The 22,883-nt window shown below is 42.4% G+C and overlaps 3 protein-coding genes across 4 annotated transcripts in view; 1 reads left to right on the top strand and 2 right to left on the bottom strand.

Annotated features, from left to right (window-relative positions):
• Window positions 1-7,033, top strand: part of zbtb47b (zinc finger and BTB domain containing 47b) — a 28,227-nt gene extending 21,194 nt beyond the window's left edge. The window contains exons 7-8 of the mRNA XM_062520624.1: window positions 837-981; window positions 1,464-7,033. Coding sequence (XP_062376608.1) covers window positions 837-981; window positions 1,464-1,873 — 555 coding nt within the window. The 3' untranslated portion in view covers window positions 1,874-7,033. The remainder of the gene's footprint in view (window positions 1-836; window positions 982-1,463) is intronic.
• A 460-nt stretch (window positions 7,034-7,493) lies between these two features.
• klhl40b (kelch-like family member 40b) lies at window positions 7,494-11,934 on the bottom strand. The gene is made up of 6 exons (XM_062520623.1): window positions 10,703-11,934; window positions 10,117-10,277; window positions 9,575-9,682; window positions 9,257-9,442; window positions 8,547-8,696; window positions 7,494-8,393 (listed from the first exon to the last, which is right to left on the bottom strand). The coding sequence occupies exons 1-6, from the start codon at window positions 11,819-11,821 to the stop codon at window positions 8,282-8,284; spliced, it is 1,836 nt and encodes a 611-aa protein (XP_062376607.1). The 5' UTR covers window positions 11,822-11,934; the 3' UTR covers window positions 7,494-8,281.
• A 1,669-nt stretch (window positions 11,935-13,603) lies between these two features.
• hhatlb (hedgehog acyltransferase like, b) lies at window positions 13,604-21,709 on the bottom strand. 2 transcript variants are annotated; one of them, XM_062520622.1, is made up of 12 exons: window positions 21,597-21,709; window positions 20,543-20,688; window positions 19,631-19,698; window positions 19,396-19,509; window positions 18,070-18,264; window positions 16,958-17,167; window positions 16,115-16,286; window positions 15,625-15,769; window positions 15,461-15,496; window positions 15,093-15,294; window positions 14,598-14,739; window positions 13,604-14,364 (listed from the first exon to the last, which is right to left on the bottom strand). In XM_062520622.1, exons 2-12 carry the CDS (start codon window positions 20,646-20,648, stop codon window positions 14,156-14,158), a joined length of 1,599 nt encoding a protein of 532 aa, XP_062376606.1. In that variant the 5' UTR covers window positions 20,649-20,688; window positions 21,597-21,709; the 3' UTR covers window positions 13,604-14,155. The 2 variants fall into 2 exon arrangements, with proteins under 2 accessions (XP_062376606.1, XP_062376605.1); XM_062520621.1 differs by having other exon boundaries at window positions 21,541-21,695.
• Window positions 21,710-22,883: the final 1,174 nt, after the last annotated feature.

The following is a 22,883-nucleotide window of genomic DNA, read 5'->3' as shown; positions in this document are numbered from 1 at the left end:
ATGCAGACAACTCAAAAGTAGGTTATTTTGAAGTTGCGGTAGATGACCTTGCCCCTAGTTGTACAAGTAACAACTCAGACACTGTATGGTACTTTTTCTAGGAGGAGGTTGGAAATATCTGACTTCCGAGTTGTCTGGAAGGCAGCATTAGATAGATCGATCTGTATGTTTTCCATCGTATCCCGCTATGCTGCTGCCACGGGCATCTCCTGATTAGCTGTGCACACCTTTTGATGTAGCTTATCAAGAGTTTTATAATTGCATTGACTTTAATCATCGGTGATAGCAAATAGGGCAGAGGGGAGGGGCCAGAATCCTTTTTTAAATCAAGGAATCCTTCTGTAGTTGGGATATCAGCGCTTTGTAAATTGGCTCAGATATCCAACTTGCATTCATTATTATTTATTATTTGTTGGCAGTCAGTTCACACTGGGTCTGCAGTGCAGATGTGCAGGCCTCGCATTTAGTCTCCTGTTTCACTGGACCCACAGAAATAAACAACATCAGTCCAGTGCAGGAAATGATTTGACAAGGAACATGATACACAAACACTCACACACGCGAGCGCACACACACTCACACACGTGCGCGCACACACACACACACACACACACACACACACGCACACGAACACACACACACACACACACACATACACACACATACACACACACACACACACACACACACACACACACAAAAGCGCACACACACACACACACACACACACAACTACAAACATACATGTGTACAAAAATATAATGTAGTACATCGCATTTTCACACACAAACACATGCAAGCATACATGCCTGTGTGTGTGTGTGTGTGTGTGACAGAACTGCAGTGAGCGTTTCCAGTACAAGTACCAGCTGCGCTCCCACATGAGCATCCACATCGGCCACAAGCAGTTCATGTGCCAGTGGTGCGGCAAGGACTTCAACATGAAGCAGTACTTCGACGAGCACATGAAGACCCACACCGGTGAGACACTCTGACCACGTGTCCTATACAGCCAGCAGCACTTAGTAGGAAATCTACTGACACTGATTAGTAATAATAACTCAATTAAATTCAATTAGTTAAATTAGGTGTACTAGAGATGATCTCCTTTGTGATAGAATTGATATACTGTACACTAGTTGTGTCATGTTTATGTGATGTTTTGTGTGGTGGTGTAAATGTGATGTTCTGATGATACATTCTCATTCCATAAAGACTCTTTTTAATGGAGGATCACAACAGTAATTCCTCAGGCTTCTTCTATTCATGGGTTTCATCAGGTCCCTCTCCACAGGTGTATCAAATCAAGCACCTGGATTATGAATGCAGATTGCATGGTGCTTGATTAATACACCTGTGGAAAGGGAATGAATAAGAAGGGGCAGATGGCTTTCAGGATCTACTCTGCCGCTTGTGTCTGACGTGTGTGTCGTGTGTGTCGTGTGTTTCCCGGCGCTGCGCAGGAGAGAAGCCGTACATCTGCGAGATCTGCGGCAAGAGCTTCACCAGCCGGCCCAACATGAAGCGGCACCGGCGCACGCACACCGGCGAGAAGCCGTACCCCTGCGACGTGTGCGGCCAGCGCTTCCGCTTCTCCAACATGCTCAAGGCTCACAAGGAGAAGTGCTTCCGGGTCAGCAACCCCATGCTCTCCGAGGGCAGCCCGCTCGGCCTGGACTCAACTGCCTCCCCTGGTGGTGACTCGGTGGAAGCGCAGCTGGCACTGCCAGCCTCGTCTGTGCCCCCGGCTGGGGGGGGCAACCCCCTCACCCTGCCCCTCCTCCACTCCATGGCAGGGCTCTCCTCACCCCCAAACCTGCCCCCTCCACCTCCCCTCTTCTCTGCAGGAAGGATAAACTCGACCAACAACTAACAAGCTAGTATTGGTAGTACAGGTAGTGTATGGAAGTCCCTTGTTTCCCCCCCCTTGGTTTACTTTTTTCTAATGTTACCTACAGTACATAGCCTCCAGGTTAGGTGGTCGCTCTCCAAAGAGGAGAGTCTTTGGTAACTGCAAAACTTAACAGTATATTTTCAGAGGAATTCAAAAACTACTCAAGGAAGCACTGCTATATATCTTCCAGGTGTTTAACTCAAATACATACAACATATTACAGAGGTTATTTTTACTATATACTAACCACCTAAACTAGTCCTTAACTATGTCTTATAGTCTTTTCTGTGTAACCATCCATTGTCATTTGCACAGCTTGTCTCCTTTTACCAACAAGCTTATTAGCTTGTGGTCTTCCGTAGCTTTAGTTATAATCTTCCCATAAGCAACCGTTTCAAAGAAATGAAAAGTTGATGATTTGGTGACTTGCAGCAGTTGTGCACCTTACAGTAGGTTACCATAGAAAGAGCCAAAGGGGTTCTTTGTGGGATGAATGCAGTCGGATCGTGGTACCTGGTGTGATAGTTTACCTCACCTCTCTCAGACGGAACGTCATCTGCGGTAGAGACTCACCTCTCATTTGACTGTTTTTTTGTCGCTAACGCCGCCGTTGTCTCTGTTAGTAGCTCTGTCTTTATTGCTTCCATTCATGTCTGAGGACGCCGGTGGAGTCTTGAACTTTCCCTGCAGAGGAACCATACAGGGACACGGTGACAAAAAAAAGGAACTTTGAATGTGTCTTGAATCGGAACTCTTACTGAATGGCACCCAGATAGCGCTTGCACACGGTCGGAGGCAAGTGGGAACGTTGAGCAGGAAGGGGTCTCAACAATCACCTTCCGTATCATTTTGAAAATCAAGTAGCAGTGTGTGTTCTATAGTGATAACCAAATTGTGATTTGTCGGAACCTGTATTCTGTATACCGCATTGCAATAACCAAATCCTGTCAGCTCCCCTACTTCTACTACATACAGTATATAATATGACATTTATACCCTGCACCTTATTTTTAACCTATAGTGATATTTATACTGTTCTTTATTTGTGTTCTTTGAGAGTTGAATGACTTAGTGTTTTTATAATGCGCGGTACATTACACCGTTCTAAAGGCTTTGGAAAGGTTATCTGAGGAACCCTGTGCAGTGCATAGGTTAGAATGAAATTATATATGTGTGTGTGAGAAAGTGTGAGTGTGTGGAAATGTGAAAAGGTCTTATGTAGGACAAGAGCTCGGCTTAATCTGGTCATGGGACCCTAAATTAGCCAATCACACAGAAGTGTTCCCCAGCTTCATGTAGGTTGACGTAGAGATTTCCTGTTCGCCCCAACTATTGTTCCCCCAATTGAACTTTGCTTATGTTAAGCAAACTGTTTTGTTTCTACTTTGCATCGTTGTGAAATGGCACTTTGCTGATAGCTTCGGCTGATGGCTACAGATTATCTGTTGGAGAAGCAGAATGATGTGGAGGCAATTGTTAATTGATTATGAATTAGGTTTGTATGCTTGTTTGGGAGATCCTAACAGATGCAGCACTGAACAAGAGCTCTGGCATATGCAGGGCAGTATGGGCATATGAGGTTTAGAATATAGAGGTTTTCAGTGTTGATGGGGGCCAACTATTTCTTGGTACACTTCTGGTCTGGTCTGTGGTTCGACATAATTCGTCATAAAATCATATTTTATCAAATCAATATTGATTTAAACCGTTACCTGTGTATGATGCAGTCCGATGTTGTATGAATGTAATTATATTCATGTTGTTGGACAGACAGTGCCCCCCCCCCCCCCCCCCAGATATGGCAAGGCAGTTCAACAAAAGGCTTACCATTCCATAACCTCTAAGAGATCACGTAAATGCTTAATTATTTTATTCAAATCTATTTTTCATTTATTGTAATGGTATTCTTTAAAGGGTGTTGGTTGTATTTTTAAGTAAAGCAAATATTTTGATTAACTTTTTAAAAGTTTATGAAAACGTGCAATTTGGGCTTATGATGCACTTTTTACTGTTGTCACACTGAGATTCGAAAAAAGCTCTTTTAACCAATAATACGGTCAATTGCTTGTAGCAGCAAATATGAATATATATGAAACTACAAAGCAATATTCAAAAAAGTTTCTTTCTGAATATCAGACTAGGACAGCAGTGATGTGGGCTCTGTAGAAGTTTCCCATAGTGTTGTTGGTATGACCAACCCCCCATCCATACCCCCATGTTTACAAGCACTAAGAGGGGTCAGAAAGAGATACTCCATACTGGCTAATGCAGATGGAGTCCTTTGAAAGTTGTGGTTAAGCTTTTGCATCTGTTACCATAAGCTGTGCTTTGTTCTTTCTTACACGTACACTTATACAGTATGTCCCAGCTACTTAAAGATAAACTATGCAGGTTTGACGATTGCTTCGCTGTTTTCTCATTTTACGCTGGCAGACTTCTCTGCAGAGCTTCCCCAACAGCTTTAGCGTGTATATTTTGTATAACACTCCTCAATCAGCCCAAAGTTGCCACCATTCAACCCGAGAAAGACATGTAACCATTCCAATGACTCTGAAGCTGTTCAGTTAAGGTAAATTGAGCAAAAAAAAACCCTGCATAGTTCTCCTTTAAAGGATGGATGGAGGTGTATTTAATTATTGGGATGTGGCTGTCAGTGATTACCTAATGCTCTTTGTCATAAAATACATTTGTGTTTTTGTGTGTGTTTGTTTGTTTGTTTGTTTGTTTGTTTTATTTTTAGTGTGTTGATTTATGTTTGCGTCTATTGCCAATGTAGTCCTTAGAAGCCTGGCTTCAGGTAACGTTTTTGAATCGCCCCTTGTATGAAGCTGTATAAGCTTCAGCTATTAGGTTGTTATGCAATAGGACCTCACACTTAAATGTATACAAATGTAATTCACGACTGAGACATGATCTGCTGCTTTGTCAACCATTTGTATACCCACATATAGCACCTGTTGTCCATTCCAGTCAGTCAGTGCTGGATTGCTGTCCTCAAAGCTTAATTTAAAGAAAAAAGGTTCGGAAAGTTCATTCTATCCACTCACATCCATAATGTTTGATGTCTGCTGGAAGTTCGGAATTGGTTTTACTATCCTAGAAAGATGTGAAAACTGACCTTGCCATGCCACACGTAGTCAGGTGTCACTGTAGATAATTAGCCTACAACCCTTCAGTATTCATATAGCCAGTCTTGACAATGAAGTCAACAACAGAGCCCAGCAGAGAGGAGGTCACAGCTTTAGATCTGTAGATCTGGTTTCACTTTAGAAGCACCTTCTGTGCACATACTATAAGCTTGATGTACAGTATAGTACCTCAGTGTGGTGTAATGTTGCGTTGAGACTGTAGGGGGCATGTGTCAATTTGGTACTGAAGTCTTACCCAATGTTGCCTTAAGTGTCCGGAAGGAGCGTGTTGTGTATGCCCTCATAGTGAATGTTTTGGTGAGAGAAAAGTGATCGGTGCTTGATAATCGGCCTAGAGAGAGAGAGGCGATGGTGTTTCTACTAAACTCTGCACTTTGGTGAAGATGATCATGGAGATTATAATGTGGGGAAGAGGTCAATTTGTTTAAAATATGGATGAGACTGTTGCAATAAATGTTTAGTGCAGGAATAAGGCCTGTAGAGAGAGAGTATGTGGACCCTTGCCACAAATTGTGTAAAAGATTTATTTTGGTTTTGTCATTCTGTATATTTCTTCAAGCACCTTATTTTCTATGGGTTATTATTTGAGTGGTATCCCATTTTTTACACAGCCTGATTATGTTGGGAGCTCCTAAAACAATTCAAATAGGCCTAGATCAAATTAGTAATAGAGAATTATGGAGAAAGCTGGGGGAAGTGGGAGTATGCACTGTTGAACAAGAATCCAAATTTTGTTTTGAAGTTCCTCAGTTTCATAAGAGTTGAGGAGGCCAAGAGGCATGTCTTACTAACTCAGCATAAAGCTTTTCATTTTCAGAAGCACTTTATAGAGGTTGAAAGTTTTGCATCTTTGGAGGTTTGGCATTATAAATGAAAAGACATACAGTAGAATAGATCAATGCATCTGTTCCTCCAGAACTCCAAGGCTTGGCACCTTATTAAGCTCCACACAAATTATGTCTGCAGTCTCAGTACTGATGGTTGCTAGTCTCTAAGCATCATTGGTTCAGTATTTTTCTTTTTTGTCTCAGAGCACATGACCAAATCGTAATTTGAGTTTCAGTGGGAATATGGTTCGAACTAAGTTGATGTCGTAACTTCTTAACCGAGGGTACATGAGCGAACATGTGCTAAGACGTTGATTGTGTTTTGGAAAAAAAAACATGTTTGTTTTGTCTGAGACATTCATTGATTGTGCTTAAGGATTAAATGATGTTAGTTTGTATTAGCACACTGTATCTTATTTCCTCACAGAGTGAGTGAGTGTGGACTTATAGTTCCTGATTTGCTGCTAGTGGGTCAAGGGTCCTGGTTTTGTGGCCTTGGATTCAAAGGTTCATCCTTTATATGAATCTTGGTGATTTTGAAAGATATAATGTACAGAAGGTCATTCATGTGTATGTCGAGATATTTTCTTTTTTAAAAAACAAACAAACAATGGAAGTGTAGATTGGTTTCTTCTGTTTGTTTTCTCAAGAAAGCTAAATCGAATATCCAATAGATGGATAGGTGGAATTGCACACTAATCCTTCAGTCACAATGTGTAGTCATTCATACCTGTTTGAAGGGATGCCTGCTTATTGCATAGTATCTATGGTTACTGATTTGAAATCAGAATCAGTGATATAATCCATTTTGTTTTATCTCTTCAAAAATCAGAAGGCTCCAAGCATCATATACCGTATTTACCTGTCATTCTAATGTATTAAGCCAATCATGTGTGTAGCTGTCCTTATGTTTAACTCTGTACTTTGCTATGTAAACCCAACGTTGTTAACTTAGTTAACTCCAGTGTACAAAAACACAGTAGACAGTAGCTGTATTGGTTATATGAAAGAGAATACTAAAACAATACCAAGACGATAGTTTCTAGAGGTGCTATCACATAATAGACTGTATTTTATGTCATTTATCGTATTGGTTAGTGTTTACTGTCTGTAATACATGACAGCTAAATAAACAGATCATTTCAATAGCAGACTAAACCATTTCTGTCAGATGTATTTGTTTCCATGTGTCAAGTGTACTTACCGCAACATTATTAACATGAACCTCCAAAGCATTCACTTCACGCCCCTCACACAACTGTAAGGACTGACAATTAAAAGGGTCTTCAAGAGACCTTAGGGTCACATTTATATAAAACACAAAATTTAGAATATATTTAACATGAAATGAATGCAGCCTTTTGTTTTAAAATCAAAGTGGCAAAATGACAATGGGAAGTAGCACTGTATCACCCAGTTACTGTATGCTAGATTTCTAGATTTCGTCTTCTTTGTGAGACAATGAGCAGTTTTTCCACCCCAGCCTTGCTCAACCTGTTCAACAAGGTACAAAACCTGTAGCTTGACCACAGCTGAGCCAGACTTGTTGATAATGAGTGCACTGCCCCCCCCCCCCAACCCCCCACACCCCACAGTCATACTTCTTCCATCTCGGGGTCCGTCATATGGTTCAGACACTGGGCATGCCACTGATGACCTCACATCAAGACATCCCACTTCTGACACCATACAGTATGTGGCAGTCACCCCACCTTCGCCTCAAACCCACGTCTGCCAGCCATGCGCCAAGCTCTAAAGAGTTTAGGCCCGTTTGTAGGACAGTCAGAGCACACTCTCAACTCAGAGAAAGCTTCTGTGAAGGTTGTGAAAAAACAACAACTTTATTGTGTGTGTGTGTGTGTGTGTGTGTGTGTGTGTTGCCTTGAGGTTCTGTGGATTGGCCCAAAAGTTCTATCAGGCCCGGACTGAGAAACACTTATAGTGTACGCTTACACATATGAATCAGGGGCAAATGTGTTACCATGCGGTCACATTGGAGGTCACTCTCTTCTGGCCAAATCTGGTCCAAAGCAACCGGCTGTGGAGCACAAGGCTGCCTTGGTGGCTTGTCTCTTTTTCAGATGTGGCCTCAGAGTGATATTGTCACACAGGGACACCGGAAAGAATACAACCATCCAAAAGATCTCATCTACCAAGAGCAAATTATTCATTCCAAATGAAAACATAAACTCAAAGCCACTCCCAAGTTCAAAGGCAGGTAGAGTTCGAGAGTGAAACCAGGATAAAGATATGAGAATGCTTCCTTTAAATTCTTGAGTGCTGGCTGGCAGTCCTTCAGTCTTCAATGAGGAATGAGTCCTAAGATAGTTCATTGAAGTGGTGGGGGGAGACTGAGATAGGAAGTTCTGTGCTGCTGGGTCCTGCAACAATATTAATGTCCACTAGAGGGCTCACATCTTGCTGAGACGCAGCGTGTTGAGACGCACAGCCAGTATGGTGGCTCCTGAGGCGTAGCGGATCTCTCTCAGGATGCCTTTCCACTTCCTCTCGCTCTCGTCATACCTACGGTGTCAGAATTTCACGCATCAGTCCCAAAAATAAAACAAATCCATGGGGTTCATTTGTACTCATTGTACTCATTCAACTCTTCCTCAAACATGTTCTCATTCTCTTACTCCTGTGTGAGTGCAGTTTAAATACAGCTCTTTGACTCACCTCCAGATGTCAGTCATCTCAGTAGGCAGCAATTCATCACTGTTTTCTTTAGGCACCATGGCAAAGCCTCCCACAGCATACAGATTGTCCTCGTGGTCAACAAGAGTGATCGAGCTTCTCTCCTGAGGGAACTTCAAAAAGTCTGACCACCTGGAATATAGGTAACATCATCATAATCATCATCTTCAATAGATACAATTCAATTCTGTTCTTGATTTTTTTTCCTACCATAGCCTGACTATGTCTTCATTCATAAAATCATCATCACCATCTTCTGATCTTTTATTCTGTCATCATCGTAAAGGTGCTGAGGTACTTTACTCAAAACCTCAGCTTGCTCTTAGAGGAAAAAGTCCTTGGGTTGACATAAAACCCAAGGAGGGTTGTAAAGAAGACATCTGTAACCTTACAGCCCTTCCTGTGTTTTATGTCAACCTAGGGAATCCTTAAGGGCTGAAGTTAGAACACTGATTGCTGATGAAGCTTGTTGCTATTTGTGCAAGGACAGGTGTACAAGCTTGACTTTCTGTGAATAGGCTCCATAACATCTAACCATCTGTGATCCATGTCACATTAAGGCATCACTTGGTGTAGACCACATATGATATATTATCACACATAACTTAAAACATTTCCTTCTAATATTGTCTGTCTGGTTCTCAGCTAAATGAATACATGTAAAGTATATTTGAGTACATGGCTGTACTCACTTGTTAGTGGCAATGTCGTAGACCTCCACTGTGTCTGTGAGGCCTGAGTCAGTGACCCCTGCTGCCACGTAGATCTTGTTCTTGTAAACGGTGGCACCAAACAGGGAGCGTGCAGTTGCCATGGGAGCCAGCTCCTTCCACTCAAACTTCCGGGCGTCGTAGGCACACACCCTCTTTAAGCATTTCCTGTGAACATGGCAGATACAGTCACAGTGTTAATTATCCCCTCAATCAGCTTGATGAAGATGTTTTTAAAAAAGTTGCGTGCGTGAGTGTGTGTGTATTTGTGAATGTGATATGTGTGTATGTGTGACTCACTTGTTGTCTCCCTTCCCTCCTAGCACATAGACAACATCATTGTGGGACACCGTGGCATGGCCATACACTTTATATGGAATGGGATCCGACTCCCCCCATTTGAAAGACCTGTGAGACACGATGGAGAGGTGAATTTCTACAGCAAAGGGAAATCCAGAACAAATCATATGATATTACAATTTTCTAGTCCCTGCCATAGAAATGGTTACCATAATTTCCTAACTATTAGCCGCAGCTTATACATTGATTTTTGTCAAATGTCTCCAGTTATGAGGTTAATAGACGGGGACAGTTAATATGGAATTGATATGGTACATACACCATTGATATGGTATTGATACACAATGTGTCTAATACACATTGTGTATCAATTGTGTACAAATGAATTGTGTACAAATTACAGTATATCAGTCTTCATTACATTTGCTTTGTGTCAGTGTATCTAAAATAACAATGACATTATCATAATAGCAAGTCCCATTATTTTTCACTATTCTGAGGTTTGAATCTGATTAGATCGACTCTTTATTGCTGGTACTTACTGCCTGTCATAGACTGTAACACTGTCCAGAATGTGCTCTCCTTCCTTGAGCTCTTTTCCTCCGATGACATATATGGAGTTCTCAGCCTCGCCCATGGTGAAGAGGAACCGTGGCCCGGGCATGGGGGGCATAGCCAACCAGTCTGAGGTCATGGGGTCATACTGTGAGGTGTGGAAATGGGTGGGGGGGGGGGGGGGCAAAGGTCATTGGGAGGTCGTCTCAATGTGAAATGAAAAGCATGAATTGGAGCAATCCACTGAGATCAGATGTTGCTATTACTGATGCAATTCAGTGAAACTGATGCAGGCAGCATGCAAGATTAATTGCACAAAAAGGCTCATTCAGTCTAGCAATATCATATCCAAAAGTGAGGATATTCTTAACTTGAATGAAATATTAACAGTGTCATTGATATTCACTTTGCTAATAATACAAACACAACATTTTTATTTGAACTTTTTTGGAAAGTTTTATAACATTTTGTTAAGCATACAGTATTTCTAAGCCTTGTAGATTATGAAGTAACCCCAGCAAAACCTTCTAAGCTAAAATGGGCAGAGGGGAACGAGCTGGACAGATACAGTACCTGTAAAAAGTAGGAGTGGAGTGGTTCCTCTTTGTTCTGTTCGTCAAAGAAAACCCCTCCAGCGACAAAGATCTGGTTCTCCCTGGTGACCAGACTACAGTGGTTCTTAGGGACCAGTGTAGATATGGCTGCCACGAAGCAGTCATTTCCGGTGGGGTCGTAGGCCACGGAGCCAGTCTCGGTGATCATAAACAACAGGTTCCTGAGGAACATACCATACCGCAGGTTATCGTTTAGGATACTCGGAAGAATGGCAATCTCCTGCACTTCTCCCTCTTTCTTGTCCCCCTCCTCATCTTGTGGCTCCTTGCTTTTGATCTTCTCAGGTTCCGGAAGCTTCCCTTTGTAAGCGTCCCTAACCAGTTGGAGCTTCTCAGCAATATCCTCTTTGTCTGACAGCCATTTGTGATTCTCCACCTTCTCCTTGAAGTAGTCCTCGGGAATCAGGCGGAAGCGGACGCAGTCCAACAGGGCCGGCAGCTCCTGCAGGCGGTTCTTCTCGTCTTTGGCCACCCACTTGAGCAGGAACTCGAACACGGCGTTCTCCGTCTCCACGTTGAGGTTGTCCGCCGAGAGGATGGCCGCCACCTCGCTGGTGGACAGCTGGAAGAACTCCTCGTCGCGCGAGATGAGCTGGAAGCGCTCGCAGGCGTAGTTGCGGGCCGAGACGGCCAGCCGCGGGCAGTCCAGCATCAGGCCCAGCCGGAAGATGGCCAGGCAGTTGCTCAGGCTGAGGCGCTTCTGCAGGAAGGACACGCACACGGTGAAGATGGAGGGGATCTGGAGCATGTTGGCCACGGCGAACACGTCCTGGACGTTCTGCTCCGTCACGTTGATGTTGGACGTGTACAGGTACCGCAGGATCATGCCCATCACGCCGGGCTCCACCTCGTCCAGCACGATCTCGCGCTTCTTGCTCTCGTCGTTCTCGGACTGGAAGAAGGCCCTGAAGTAGGAGCTGCAGGCGGCCAGCACCAGCCTGTGGCAGGGGAACTCCTTCCCCTTGATCTTCAGCACGCAGTCCACAAACTTGTCGTTCTCCAGGAGGTCGCAGAGGCCGTCCTGTAACAATGTCTGCTGGTACATGCGCGGCTCCTCTGTCGGGTCTATCGAGGACATCTTGCAGGTTGGTTGGAAGACCTTCTCTGTGTTTCGGGTAGAGGGAAAACGGCCGGCACTGCTAGTCACTCCTCACCACACCACTGCCCCAAATCAGGCTTTGGCACAGGCTCTCTATCTGTCTGTCTGTCTCTCTCTCTCTCTCTCTCTCACCTCTCTCTCTCACTCTGAGACCAGAAAGACACAGCAGGGTTGGGTCACCAGTAATACCGTCAGGGCACTGGGCCTCGTCAGCTGCCACAACTCTTCAAATGATCTCCAACTGGCACTCTATTTATAGGGCAGGCCAGCACAAAGCTGTGGAATCTATACTGGTACATGTGAAATGTAATACCCCCTCCCCACCACCACCACCACCAACAGCAGCAGCAGCAGCAGCTGACACACTGCCCCTGGGAGTCAGAGGGGGCTATCCTGAGTCATGAGCAATGAGGCCTGGTGAGATCAGAGCCTGGCAAGAGAGCCCCCTGTTGGCATACTGAGTCATTGCATGGGTATTTATGAATTACCTGGCAACTTATTATTACAGATGAGGTACACAGTGCCACATAAACTTCTGATTATCTTCCAGTTAAGTTCTGCCAGTGCATGTCTCTTCCTCATTAGTTAATACCGTTAAAATGTATTGGGATTTTCAGTGGAAAACTACACCTTTTTCTCTCTTATACAATCTAATTTTGTACTGTACTTAGAACTGTAAAGTTGCTAAATAATTTAAAATACCTGACTTTAATATCATGTACTTATATATGTAATGCAATTATGTTAGATTATCTTTACATTTAATTAGTGAAATAATCAGTATTATACTATTATTATCATCATTATTACTTATTAGTTATTATTTATATTATTAGTTATTCATTTATTTGTTATTATTTATTATTAATTAGTTTATCCTTGTAATTGTTATTGGATAAAAGCATATACTGAGAGACATAAACATAAACAAATATAAACAACTTTTAGAAGATGAGATATTCTTACAGTAATATATCTGTTGTGAAACCTTCTTCTGCACACCAGAGCATTTCATTAAAGACCCTTTAGGTCTCAGTACATTTGAGCAATTTAGCTATTTAAAAAACAGCAAGTTTTGTACTAAGCGAGTAATCATTTTTTTATATATATATAAAAGGAAGGCTACTGTATAAATACAACACTTGACTGAAAGGGTCAAAGGGTCTAAAATTGTTTGTATGTTAATTTTATAACAAAATTCTTTGTCTCTGCTTACTGCCTACTAATGACCAAGTGTAACTCTGAACACATAATTCCTGGGTTGTGAGTGATGTAGAAGATGGCTCAAAGTTTTTCCAGGGCAGCTGGGTCATTTGGGGAGGGGGGGGGGGGGGGGGGGGCGAGAGCAGAGGGACTTGGTGCTTATGTAACACAACAGAAATACTCAATGCTCTAACAGGGGCTTAATGACAACAGGAAGCTCAAAGTGACCTGCCCAAATTTATGGGAGGCTTATCCACTTTCGGAGACTAATCTGAGCTAGTGGCGTCACAGACAGCAAACAGCGAGAAAAAAAACAGCAAGCTCCCATGAGCCCCCAGGGAATGACAATGGGCAGCGGAGGCTCATCTCCCTCTGTGCAGTGGCTGAGTGGGGAAATTATGTTGGAAGATCTCAAATGTCATAAACGGCCTCAATGTTATGTGTAACAGAAGAACAAACACAGTGTCCATATGGACAAGACAGAGAGGCTCAGGCGAAGAAAATACATTTTTAGCAGAGATCCTTGTAATTGTACATAGGAACAGCAGACACATAGACTTGTAAAACCAGATAGTGGTTTAATGAACTTTACATACCTCAGTAGACAGCGTAGAATATTTGGCCTAATCCAAAATACATTCTTTCCTCTGTCTTAAAAACAGATTGCTACTAACAGATTATTTCTCCATTGATGGTAATCTAGGTCAGTAGTGAGGATTATTTACAGATGAACAGTAAAAGTAGCTCTTTGTTTTAAAAACTTGATATAAAATCTCAGTCTATAGGCAGTGTCTCATGTAAACAGCATAGCTACAGTGAGTCAGAGAATCTTCAAAAAAAAATCTCAAAAATATTTTAAATCAGTGTCTCCAACCTATTTCATTCCATTCCTTTGTTTTTTTTTTTTTACATTTATGTGTAACACTGCCCTCCGAATAAAAGTCTAAAAACATCATTTATCAGTGTCCCTATCCCAAACATCATTCCAGTGGAGTCATTTCCCTATGACCCACTTCACACATGTACTTGCAGCTCTTGACCAATAGGCAGCAGGAGTCAATCTTAAAAACCATTTAAAAGTACAGCTCCAATTCAGTCTAATCTCCTTCTCTACTCTGTCTTCTCCTTATTGGGATCCACAACTTCTTCGGTAGCATCAGCATCAGCAGCCTGGGTGGGGTCTGTGGCCGGGGGGGCGGGTGGGGGTGGGGGGATGGGGTCAGGGTCGTCGATCAGAGCCTGCCTCCTCTCGCTCTCCTTGATCACCTGGACCAGACAGTAGGTGACGAACATCACCATGATGGTGGTCAGGGGGAAGCCTGCGGAGGAGAGGATTCTTGAGTGGACCAGACCTGCACATGACTTTGACTCATACACACAGGATCTTAAAATTATGCAAATGTGTAGCTTCTCATCATAAGTACATAGAATGATACAAAAATAAAGATATTATAAATGTACAGTATACTATAATGCAGCAGTGGTAAATCCAATAACATACACAATCAGTGCACATTTTTTTCTCACTATAGTGATGAGTAAAACAGCTCACCTTTCAGGAACAATCTCTTGGCAACCATTTTGGCAAAGTCAAGGCTGTTCAGAGCCAAAATATTGTAGAGGACGATTGTCCAGTAGTTAAAAGTGTTGAGTAGGGCTCGGATCCTCCGCGACATAGAATCTGACATTGACATCTGTGGGGCACACACACACACACACACACCCTTTTTAAATATCTCTCACCCTTCAGCAGAGCCATCTGATGTAATGCTATATGAATCAATTGAAGGTGGATCTCCTAACAACGCTGACATTTCCCCATCATCTGACATGAAATCTGATTTTTTTTTTCAAATTAGACAACAATGTTGAACAGACAGTAATAGAACTGATGTCAGACTCCATCTAAAAATGAAACATATTGTTCAAATAATCTTGCCATAAGCAACCTTAGTAAAAACCTATAGGTAATCCTCTCATATCATGAGGATTTTCCAGCTGTTGCTTTTGGTTTTGTTCTGTTACTGCAACAGAGACCACTCTGCACCTCAATCGATGAGAACGGCTCCATGGAGAAGAACTTGATGGTCCACAGCTCAAAGTTGAGGCCGAAGCAGTTGAGGAAGGCCCAGAGCAGCACCACCCACCCCGGGCCGAGCCACAGCAGGGTGATGCCGTAGGTGCAGAGGGTAGCGATCAGCTCCTCCAGAACGCTCTCATGCGTCCCACCCAGGTAGTTATACACATACCTGAGGAACAACGTGATTAGTCAAAGACAATCATTTGCAGGAGGAGTTGGTGAAATTGTAGTACAAATATTGAATTTGGAGTCAGACTAAATGTAAGCTTTCTGTTATAACATCATCTGAATTGCTGTTCACTGTATCATAAGTGTAAACCATTTAAATGTCATACTTGCAAAGCCAGTCATTGATCCCTCTGTCAAAATGCCTGTGAAAGAAACCAAGACTAGTTATTTCACCTTCAGCTATATTAATGCTGTATCTAATATAAAATGAACGTCAATCGTGATTTGTTTTCTGAATGCTTCTTGCTCGGGTTCTGGTTGAGGTACTCACGTCTCGGAGAACACATAGAGATTTGTGATGCACTTGGGAGGTTGGGGAGGGTCCAGGTGGTCCAGTCTAGACACTGTGTTTATGATACCAAACATGACCGATGCCTTCACCCAGTCATAGACCAGGTTTATGTACGCCAGGCCGACTGGGAAAATAGAAGGAAGATTTTTAGACGTAAAATCAAAACCATAGCCTCATCTGAGATACAAGGATATGAAGACACACCATACATAATCCATGATTTACACACACAAATCAATTTAAGTGTTATAGATTACAAACAGGTATGCAGTGGGGAAAGATGATCTAACATGAAAATCAACAAAAACAACTAATTTCTATAGTGTAAATATAAACATGTTTCCTACTCAAATGAAACATAACATTAACATGCTGATATATTTAATTAAATTAATAATAACAAAAAAGAAGGAACAACAAGGAACAATGACTCCCTCTAGTGGAGAGTAAGAATAAAGCCAACACAGACTCAGAGCCCAGTCAGAGAGGTTCTTCAGGAGCTTGGCGTCAGTGGGGATCGTCCGGATGTACATGAAGTGGAGGAGCACGTCCACCACCAAGACGACTGACACGTTGAGGAGGGCCGATAAAGAGATGTTCCACATCTCCCTCTCCTTCCGAACCAGTTTGGGGTTGTTAGCCTACAGGGGGCAGGAGAAACACACACAAGTTTCACAATTACAGACCATGGAATACAGAGAAAACTATTTTGGCAATAGTTACTTATCTCTAGTATTATTTTGTAATTTTCTAAAGAAAATGCTTCACAATTCTCTGATCACAACTTTTTCTTGTACTCCTCTGACAGTAATCTAAATCTCTTTGGTTTGTGAACAAAACAAGGCATTTCAGAACACAATCTGTGGCTTTGGGAAGCACACATTTTGTCAGATGTCAAAGCATTTGACAGATGTCAAAGCAGTCATAAGTCATAATGATCACAGCCCAGAGCCTTTGTGGGAGGCCCTCTTTTGACAGTTTTGAGTATGTTCAAATACTCCAGAGTGACAGAGGTCTTTGAGGGATATTACTTAAGGGTTAATACATGTGGTATTGCTATATACAGTATGATTTTGTGTAAGGCAGTTGTGTTGTGTAATATAATGCTACATTACATAATGCAACTTTTACAAAAAAAACAACCACTATTTTTTTACATAAAAATACACTGTAGCCCAGTTCAACAGAAGAGCCATGACTCATGAGCCTGAAAAAATGGCCCATTTCTGCATCTTTAACACTCATACACACACGTACATATTCAAACCACACACACGTAAAAAACATCATGAACAAATCTTAATCCCCACACCTGTACGAAGAACTTATCGAAGGTCATGATGGGTCCAAAGTAGAAGAAGGGGAGGTAGAAGTTGTACTTGAGCAGCTCCAGAAAGCTGAAGTTGCCCTCCCTCCTGTGACAGTTCTCCAGGGCGAAACTCATGCATCTCATGATGGTGAAGCCACAGCCACCATAGAAGAAGATGTGGCGAAACTCAAAGTTCCCTGACACAAAGCCATCCTACAGTGCAGCAGCAACAACAACAACAACAACAACAACATTAGGGTTGAGACAGATCTTCTACATGTATTGCACATTATACTGTCATAGAGCAAGGTTTGCCAGTTGGAAAATTCCTAGAAAAAATCATGTCAAGGGGGCAAAGACTGACAATGAATTTGATATTCTTGTTGATATTCATGGTTATGGTTATTTGATTTAGCAGACACTTTTGTCCAAAGTAAATTACAAATTTTATAACAGTATTTATAACAGTAGAGGTAAGGGATGAAGTTTATCACTATGCGTGTTCCTTGGGAAACAACCTTATGACCTTTGTGTTGCTATTAGCACAGTGTAGATGCCTAAGCAGTTGAATTCCAGCTAAACACATTGACTGTTTATATTGTAAGGAAAGTTGTGCTGACGCTCATGTGAAATATATACAGGACCATTACGGTTCCCTATGGATGCACAGTAAATGGAGATGATCAAAGCTGCTGGTGTAGTTTGTTCAAGGGAGGGTTATGCAGGATATGTGTGGACAGACCAGTTAGTCAATCATCCATATAATCCATATGCAAATAACAACTCCCTAGATCTACATACCAAAAAGTCAACAATGTGATTGACTGCACAGGAGTGAGTCTTCTAGCACAGAAGGCTTTAGCTTGTTCAGATGAGCATGCAATATGAACAACAAATCATCCAAACAAACAAACAAACAAACATACATTCTCCCAGCCATACTGGCTTCTCCTCCACATTCACCTGCCAGGACACGAAGTTCATTTACCTAAACATACTGTACAACACAAACAACAAATCATCCACTACAAACAAACAAACAAACAAACAAACAAACAAACAAACAAACAAACAGGCAAATCTCCCTGTCAGAGTGGCTTGTCCTCTGACTTTACCTGCCAGGAGATGAAGGGCTCCATCTTGAAGGTGGCGAGCGTGCTGAGGCCGGCGGTGAAGCAGAGCCAGCGGATCTTGACCAGCGAGATGCTGTAGAGCAGCACGCAGTGCGACAGGATGAGGGTCAGGTAGGCCCAGCCCATGCTGGTGAACACCGCCAGCATGCCGTACACCATGAACACCAGGGACCTGTACTGTGGGGAGAGGACAACGGAGCAGAGGCAGAGTGAGCAACACAGCATCTAGGCTACATTATTACAGCTGCTCCATCATCTGTAGGAGTGAGTTGATTTGATTGGTTGTTTGTATGCATGTGTGTGTTTGTTTTCCATCCTTGCCCTTCTGCTGCAGTGTGCTCTTTCCAGAATTATCATTCAAGTCAAAATCAAATGAACAGTAATGTCAGCTCAAATCAACAAAGTTATCCTCGTCGAACGAAAGGCATTTGTGCTCTGCGAGAGGGTACTAAACTGTTAATATTAAACTCTTAAGGTTACCAATTGAGGGATTTGTACAGTAATCAGGGATCAGGGATCTAGGCCTATAGTCTGGTCACCATTTTAGAGGTCATTGTTTTTTTGGTTTTTTTTTTTTCAATTGCAAAAAAAGTTAATCAAGTTCACTTGTTCACTACTGATTAGGCTTAGACGCTGTTTGACATACTAAGTGCACTACTGTAATGGAAACGAGTAAGTTCATGAATTAGACCTCTGGATAATACGACACTCTCTTCCTGGACAGATACAGTACATTTAGATTCCCAGCTGCCGTGGATATGGGCCAGCCAATACAGTCAAACAGAGTTTCCAGGTCTGTCTAAACATAGTATCCTGTCTTTGTAACACCTGTCATCTCCCTTCAAATCACTGACTAAGTTAAACGACACTATGGCAAGCTAATTTTCCATAAACTACCAAATACATTCTTCAGAAACTGTAACGTCGTCATGTTTTTCCATATTTGTGCTCGGATTATAACTACTTACTTTCTCCTAACCAAGTACATAGTGCAAGGCTGTTATTTTTCTGGAGATCTTTCATCATCAATAGGCAAATTAATCGTATCATCTAATCAGAACACATGTAACCAGTTGCTCAAAAAGTTGAACCATGAACCACCTTAAAGGAAACTGTATTTCTCGAGGTCACCGAGTACTGTCGGTACAACAACAAAACACAGCCAACAGCTAGCGCGGCCAGGCAGCTACAGTGCTACACAGACGCATCTTCAAAATCATCGGTGACCTCAAGAAGCAAGAGATCAATGTGAAAAATGGCCGGAATTCTCCTGTAAGTGGATGTGGTGGATGTGGACAGTGGACACACCTGTGGAGCCAGCAGAGAGCAGATTTTGGCGAAGATGATGTGACCAGACAGGGCGAAAAGAATGTGCTCGCAAAATGTGGAGAACCACATCACCCACTCAAAGTCTTCCAAGTCCTGGATTCAAACACATCAAAAACAAACACGGTTGAAGAGTGTGTGCATCTCATCTGATTTGTCACTCAAGTGTGATGATATAAATCTCAGATGCTGATTATGGGTTACGTTTGTTTCTCACCATTTTCCGACCAACGTAGTACCATCCTGGCTTCACACTGGGTTTGAAGGTTTTCCGGTTGGTGTTCGCTGTAAAATGTCAATCACAGTACACACATGGATGCTCTCCATTCATGCAGCATGATCCTGTTCCCTATTCTCTAGCATACTGCATGTTACATTCCTGAATCTCCATTCATCTAACTACTCCAGAAGTCAGACAAATACAAATTAAAAATACCTAATACAGATTAAAATTACCATTCAACCATGACCATTTAAACGTACATTGCCTAGATGATTGATAGATTGAACAAATATCATGTTTTACCATGTATTTATTTAAGTGTAATATTTTCTGCTTTTGTTTATGTATTTGTTTGTTTGTTTGTTTGTTTGTTTGTATTTTTGTTTTCTATTGTTGTCCTTGAGAATAACATAAAGCTCTTGTTGTGGGGAGCCAGCCTCATAAAAGCACATCGAAGTGTACCTATTTTTCTCTCCCCTCTTGGATATTAATACAGACACCTGATCCTTGCTACATGGTTTACATAGCACTGCCCCTGGCTCTCACCCAGTGAAACGCCCCCCTCTGCCCTTCCACTGAAACAATACAGTAGCCCCTCCATATTCCCCCACAGCACCAAAATAAACCACCATGACTGAGGTTTATAAATGGATGGAGACAGAGACGATTCCCTATTCTGAAAAAGCTCAAATGATTTCCCCCGACAGAGATGTCAGATAAGTTATGCTGATTGCTCTTTGTGAAACCAGATATTCCGCTGTGCAACAATCCTGCCCCACAACAATTCAGTCATTCTCAGGAAAGAGAGCGAGAGCAAAGAAGAGAGAGTGACAGAGAAAGAAGGGTGTGTGTGTGTGTGTGTGTGTGTGTGTGTGTGTGTGTGTGTGTACTATTGTGGATACTCACTGCTGGACACGTCATAGATCCAGCTTGCAGCCCACAGCATTGCCATGTAGAGCACAAAATTGTAGAAGTACAGCTCATACTTCGGAAGGGCAGCCTTGACCCCCATTGTTGCAAATCAACCACCAACCACCACACAGGAAGTATACCTACAGAAGCAGTATAGTTTAACTTCACATTTCAAGCACAGGTGAAGCCTAATGGCAGTGATGCTTAAAATATTAGCTGACTGTCATGGAAATGTTACTATACATAGCTCCTTAATGATGGACAACCATGTGCCTCAATCAATATTGTTTTGGGTAGCAGCTAAATGTTTGCTAGCTGTGTTTAACCTGTGAACTGTTATTATGGTAGGTCACTCCAGGAGTTATTGTTGCTGATAAGACTAAGATAATGCTAAGTTTAGTGACTTTGAAGTTCCGATTCAGCTCTGAAATCTACTCGGGCTGGGATTAATTTCTAAACACACTTGTTGTTTTGTTCATAATTGTAGATGAGGAATTGTGCATACTGTCTCATCATGTCATTGCAGACTGCCAAAGAAAGACATTTCCTTTACAAGATCATCACAGAAGGCTCTCTGGCTAGATCTGCAAGCATGCCACTATGATATGGTAGAGGGTGAGAGTACAAGTTTCCACTGATTAGAAGCTTAAAGTCTTTGAGGTTTTGCAATCTGTGCTTGCCAATCACATGCCCACTTTGACCCTGACTGTGATTTGGCTGTTATTTTGGATAATGTACTGTAAATGGACAGGTTCCAGTTTAGTCCATGATAGATGCTAACTTTTAAAAGTTTGCGTTGACTTGTTTTACAGAATAGCCTATAAACCTGAATACTGGAGAGTGATATGTATGCCTTGCTACGTTGATAATGCTGTAGCCCCATCTACATCGCTTTGCCCTTTGATGTTAGTGATGAATAAATGTTAAGGGTCATGCACCATAAGGATAGCCTATGTCTGTCGAAGGAACCTTGGAACACCTGTTGCACTAACCTTGAGCGCGGCAATGCAGCTGTAACCCAGTAAGCCAGCGATCCTTCTGAAATTACCCTTTTAGAACAAAAGGAGTAAAGGGTTCTTTTTGCATCCGTTGACAAGACTGGGGCGACGAGTGAGCGGTGGAACGCACCAACTGCCGATAGGGCAGTTGCGAACAGTAAAAGGTGAACTGGGGATGTATTTATAATTTCTGACAGGAGGCATCCACAGAGGGGGCGGATCCTTTGTTTCAAAGTCAGGAGCGACACGCATGCCATGCAATTGCATGGTCCAATTTATGTGCAGTATAAAGGTGTGACCTAAACATTCATTATTCAAAGCTGCTATAGTTACTCAGGAGCTTACTCTATTGATATGGTATATGTGAGGTCAAAGGCTGTGTATAATCAATGCATGTGACATATTTTTTAAGTCAGTGTATCAATTAGTTACCCAACCAATAGAACACAACCGGTTATGTGGCAGCCCTGCAGCAAGGTGCCCCAAGCAACACGTTGAAAAAATATTTAATTAATAATTTGCCCAGTCTATCATGATATTGATCACTTTAATCATCCTAACTTCCTAATCATAAAAACACATGAACCGATTATGTGGTTGCCCTGCAACATTGGCGAATTCTGGGTAGCCATATGCATTGACAACTTGACAAGTAGCCTACCCTGGCCATCACCAGACTGAGCTCAATCTTTTTATTAGTCTGGGGATTGTGCACTGTATAGCCTACTGCACAAAAGGCATGATCAATGGGGATGGTTCAAATGACTTTGTACGCTTGGATAGTCCTTCAACCATTCAGACCAACAATCTGCTTTTGTTGATAAGCCAGTTTGTGATTGGTTCCAGCAAATGTGGGCAGAAAGCAGGAAGGATAAATGTGCAGGTTTCCAGCCTGAGCTGCAGGGCAAAATCCAATCGCCTGGAGATCGGGCCGGGTTCAGTTGTGACTTTTTTGACTTTGTTTGGCAAGACACAATACTTGGGTGGGCTCAGCCCACCTGCTTAGAGACAGCTCAGCCCTGCCAGAAGTCATCATTTAAAGGGATATTTTTCATCACAGGGGAGCATGCCCCCCACAACCCCCCATGCATTTCGGAGGCCCAAAGGTAGTTTATGGCATGGGGCCCAGATTGTCTAGAAGCACCCAATCAATAATTAGCATTTTTGTCAAATGTGACCACCTATTTTGAATGTGATACCTTGACTGGCAAAGTATGTGAAACAGCAATGGTGAATCTGTGCACGTGTACTGCGTAGGGTAGTGGGCCTATTTGGAAGAAAGTCCAGGGCCTTTTAGTCCCAGTCCGTTCCTGACCCGGGGCTGTATGGTCATCTCT

This window comes from Sardina pilchardus, chromosome 19 (assembly GCF_963854185.1).
Source record: "Sardina pilchardus chromosome 19, fSarPil1.1, whole genome shotgun sequence".
NCBI lineage: Eukaryota > Metazoa > Chordata > Actinopteri > Clupeiformes > Clupeidae > Sardina > Sardina pilchardus.
Note: the sequence above shows the minus strand (reverse complement) of the source record. Positions and strands in the feature narration are given on the sequence as shown.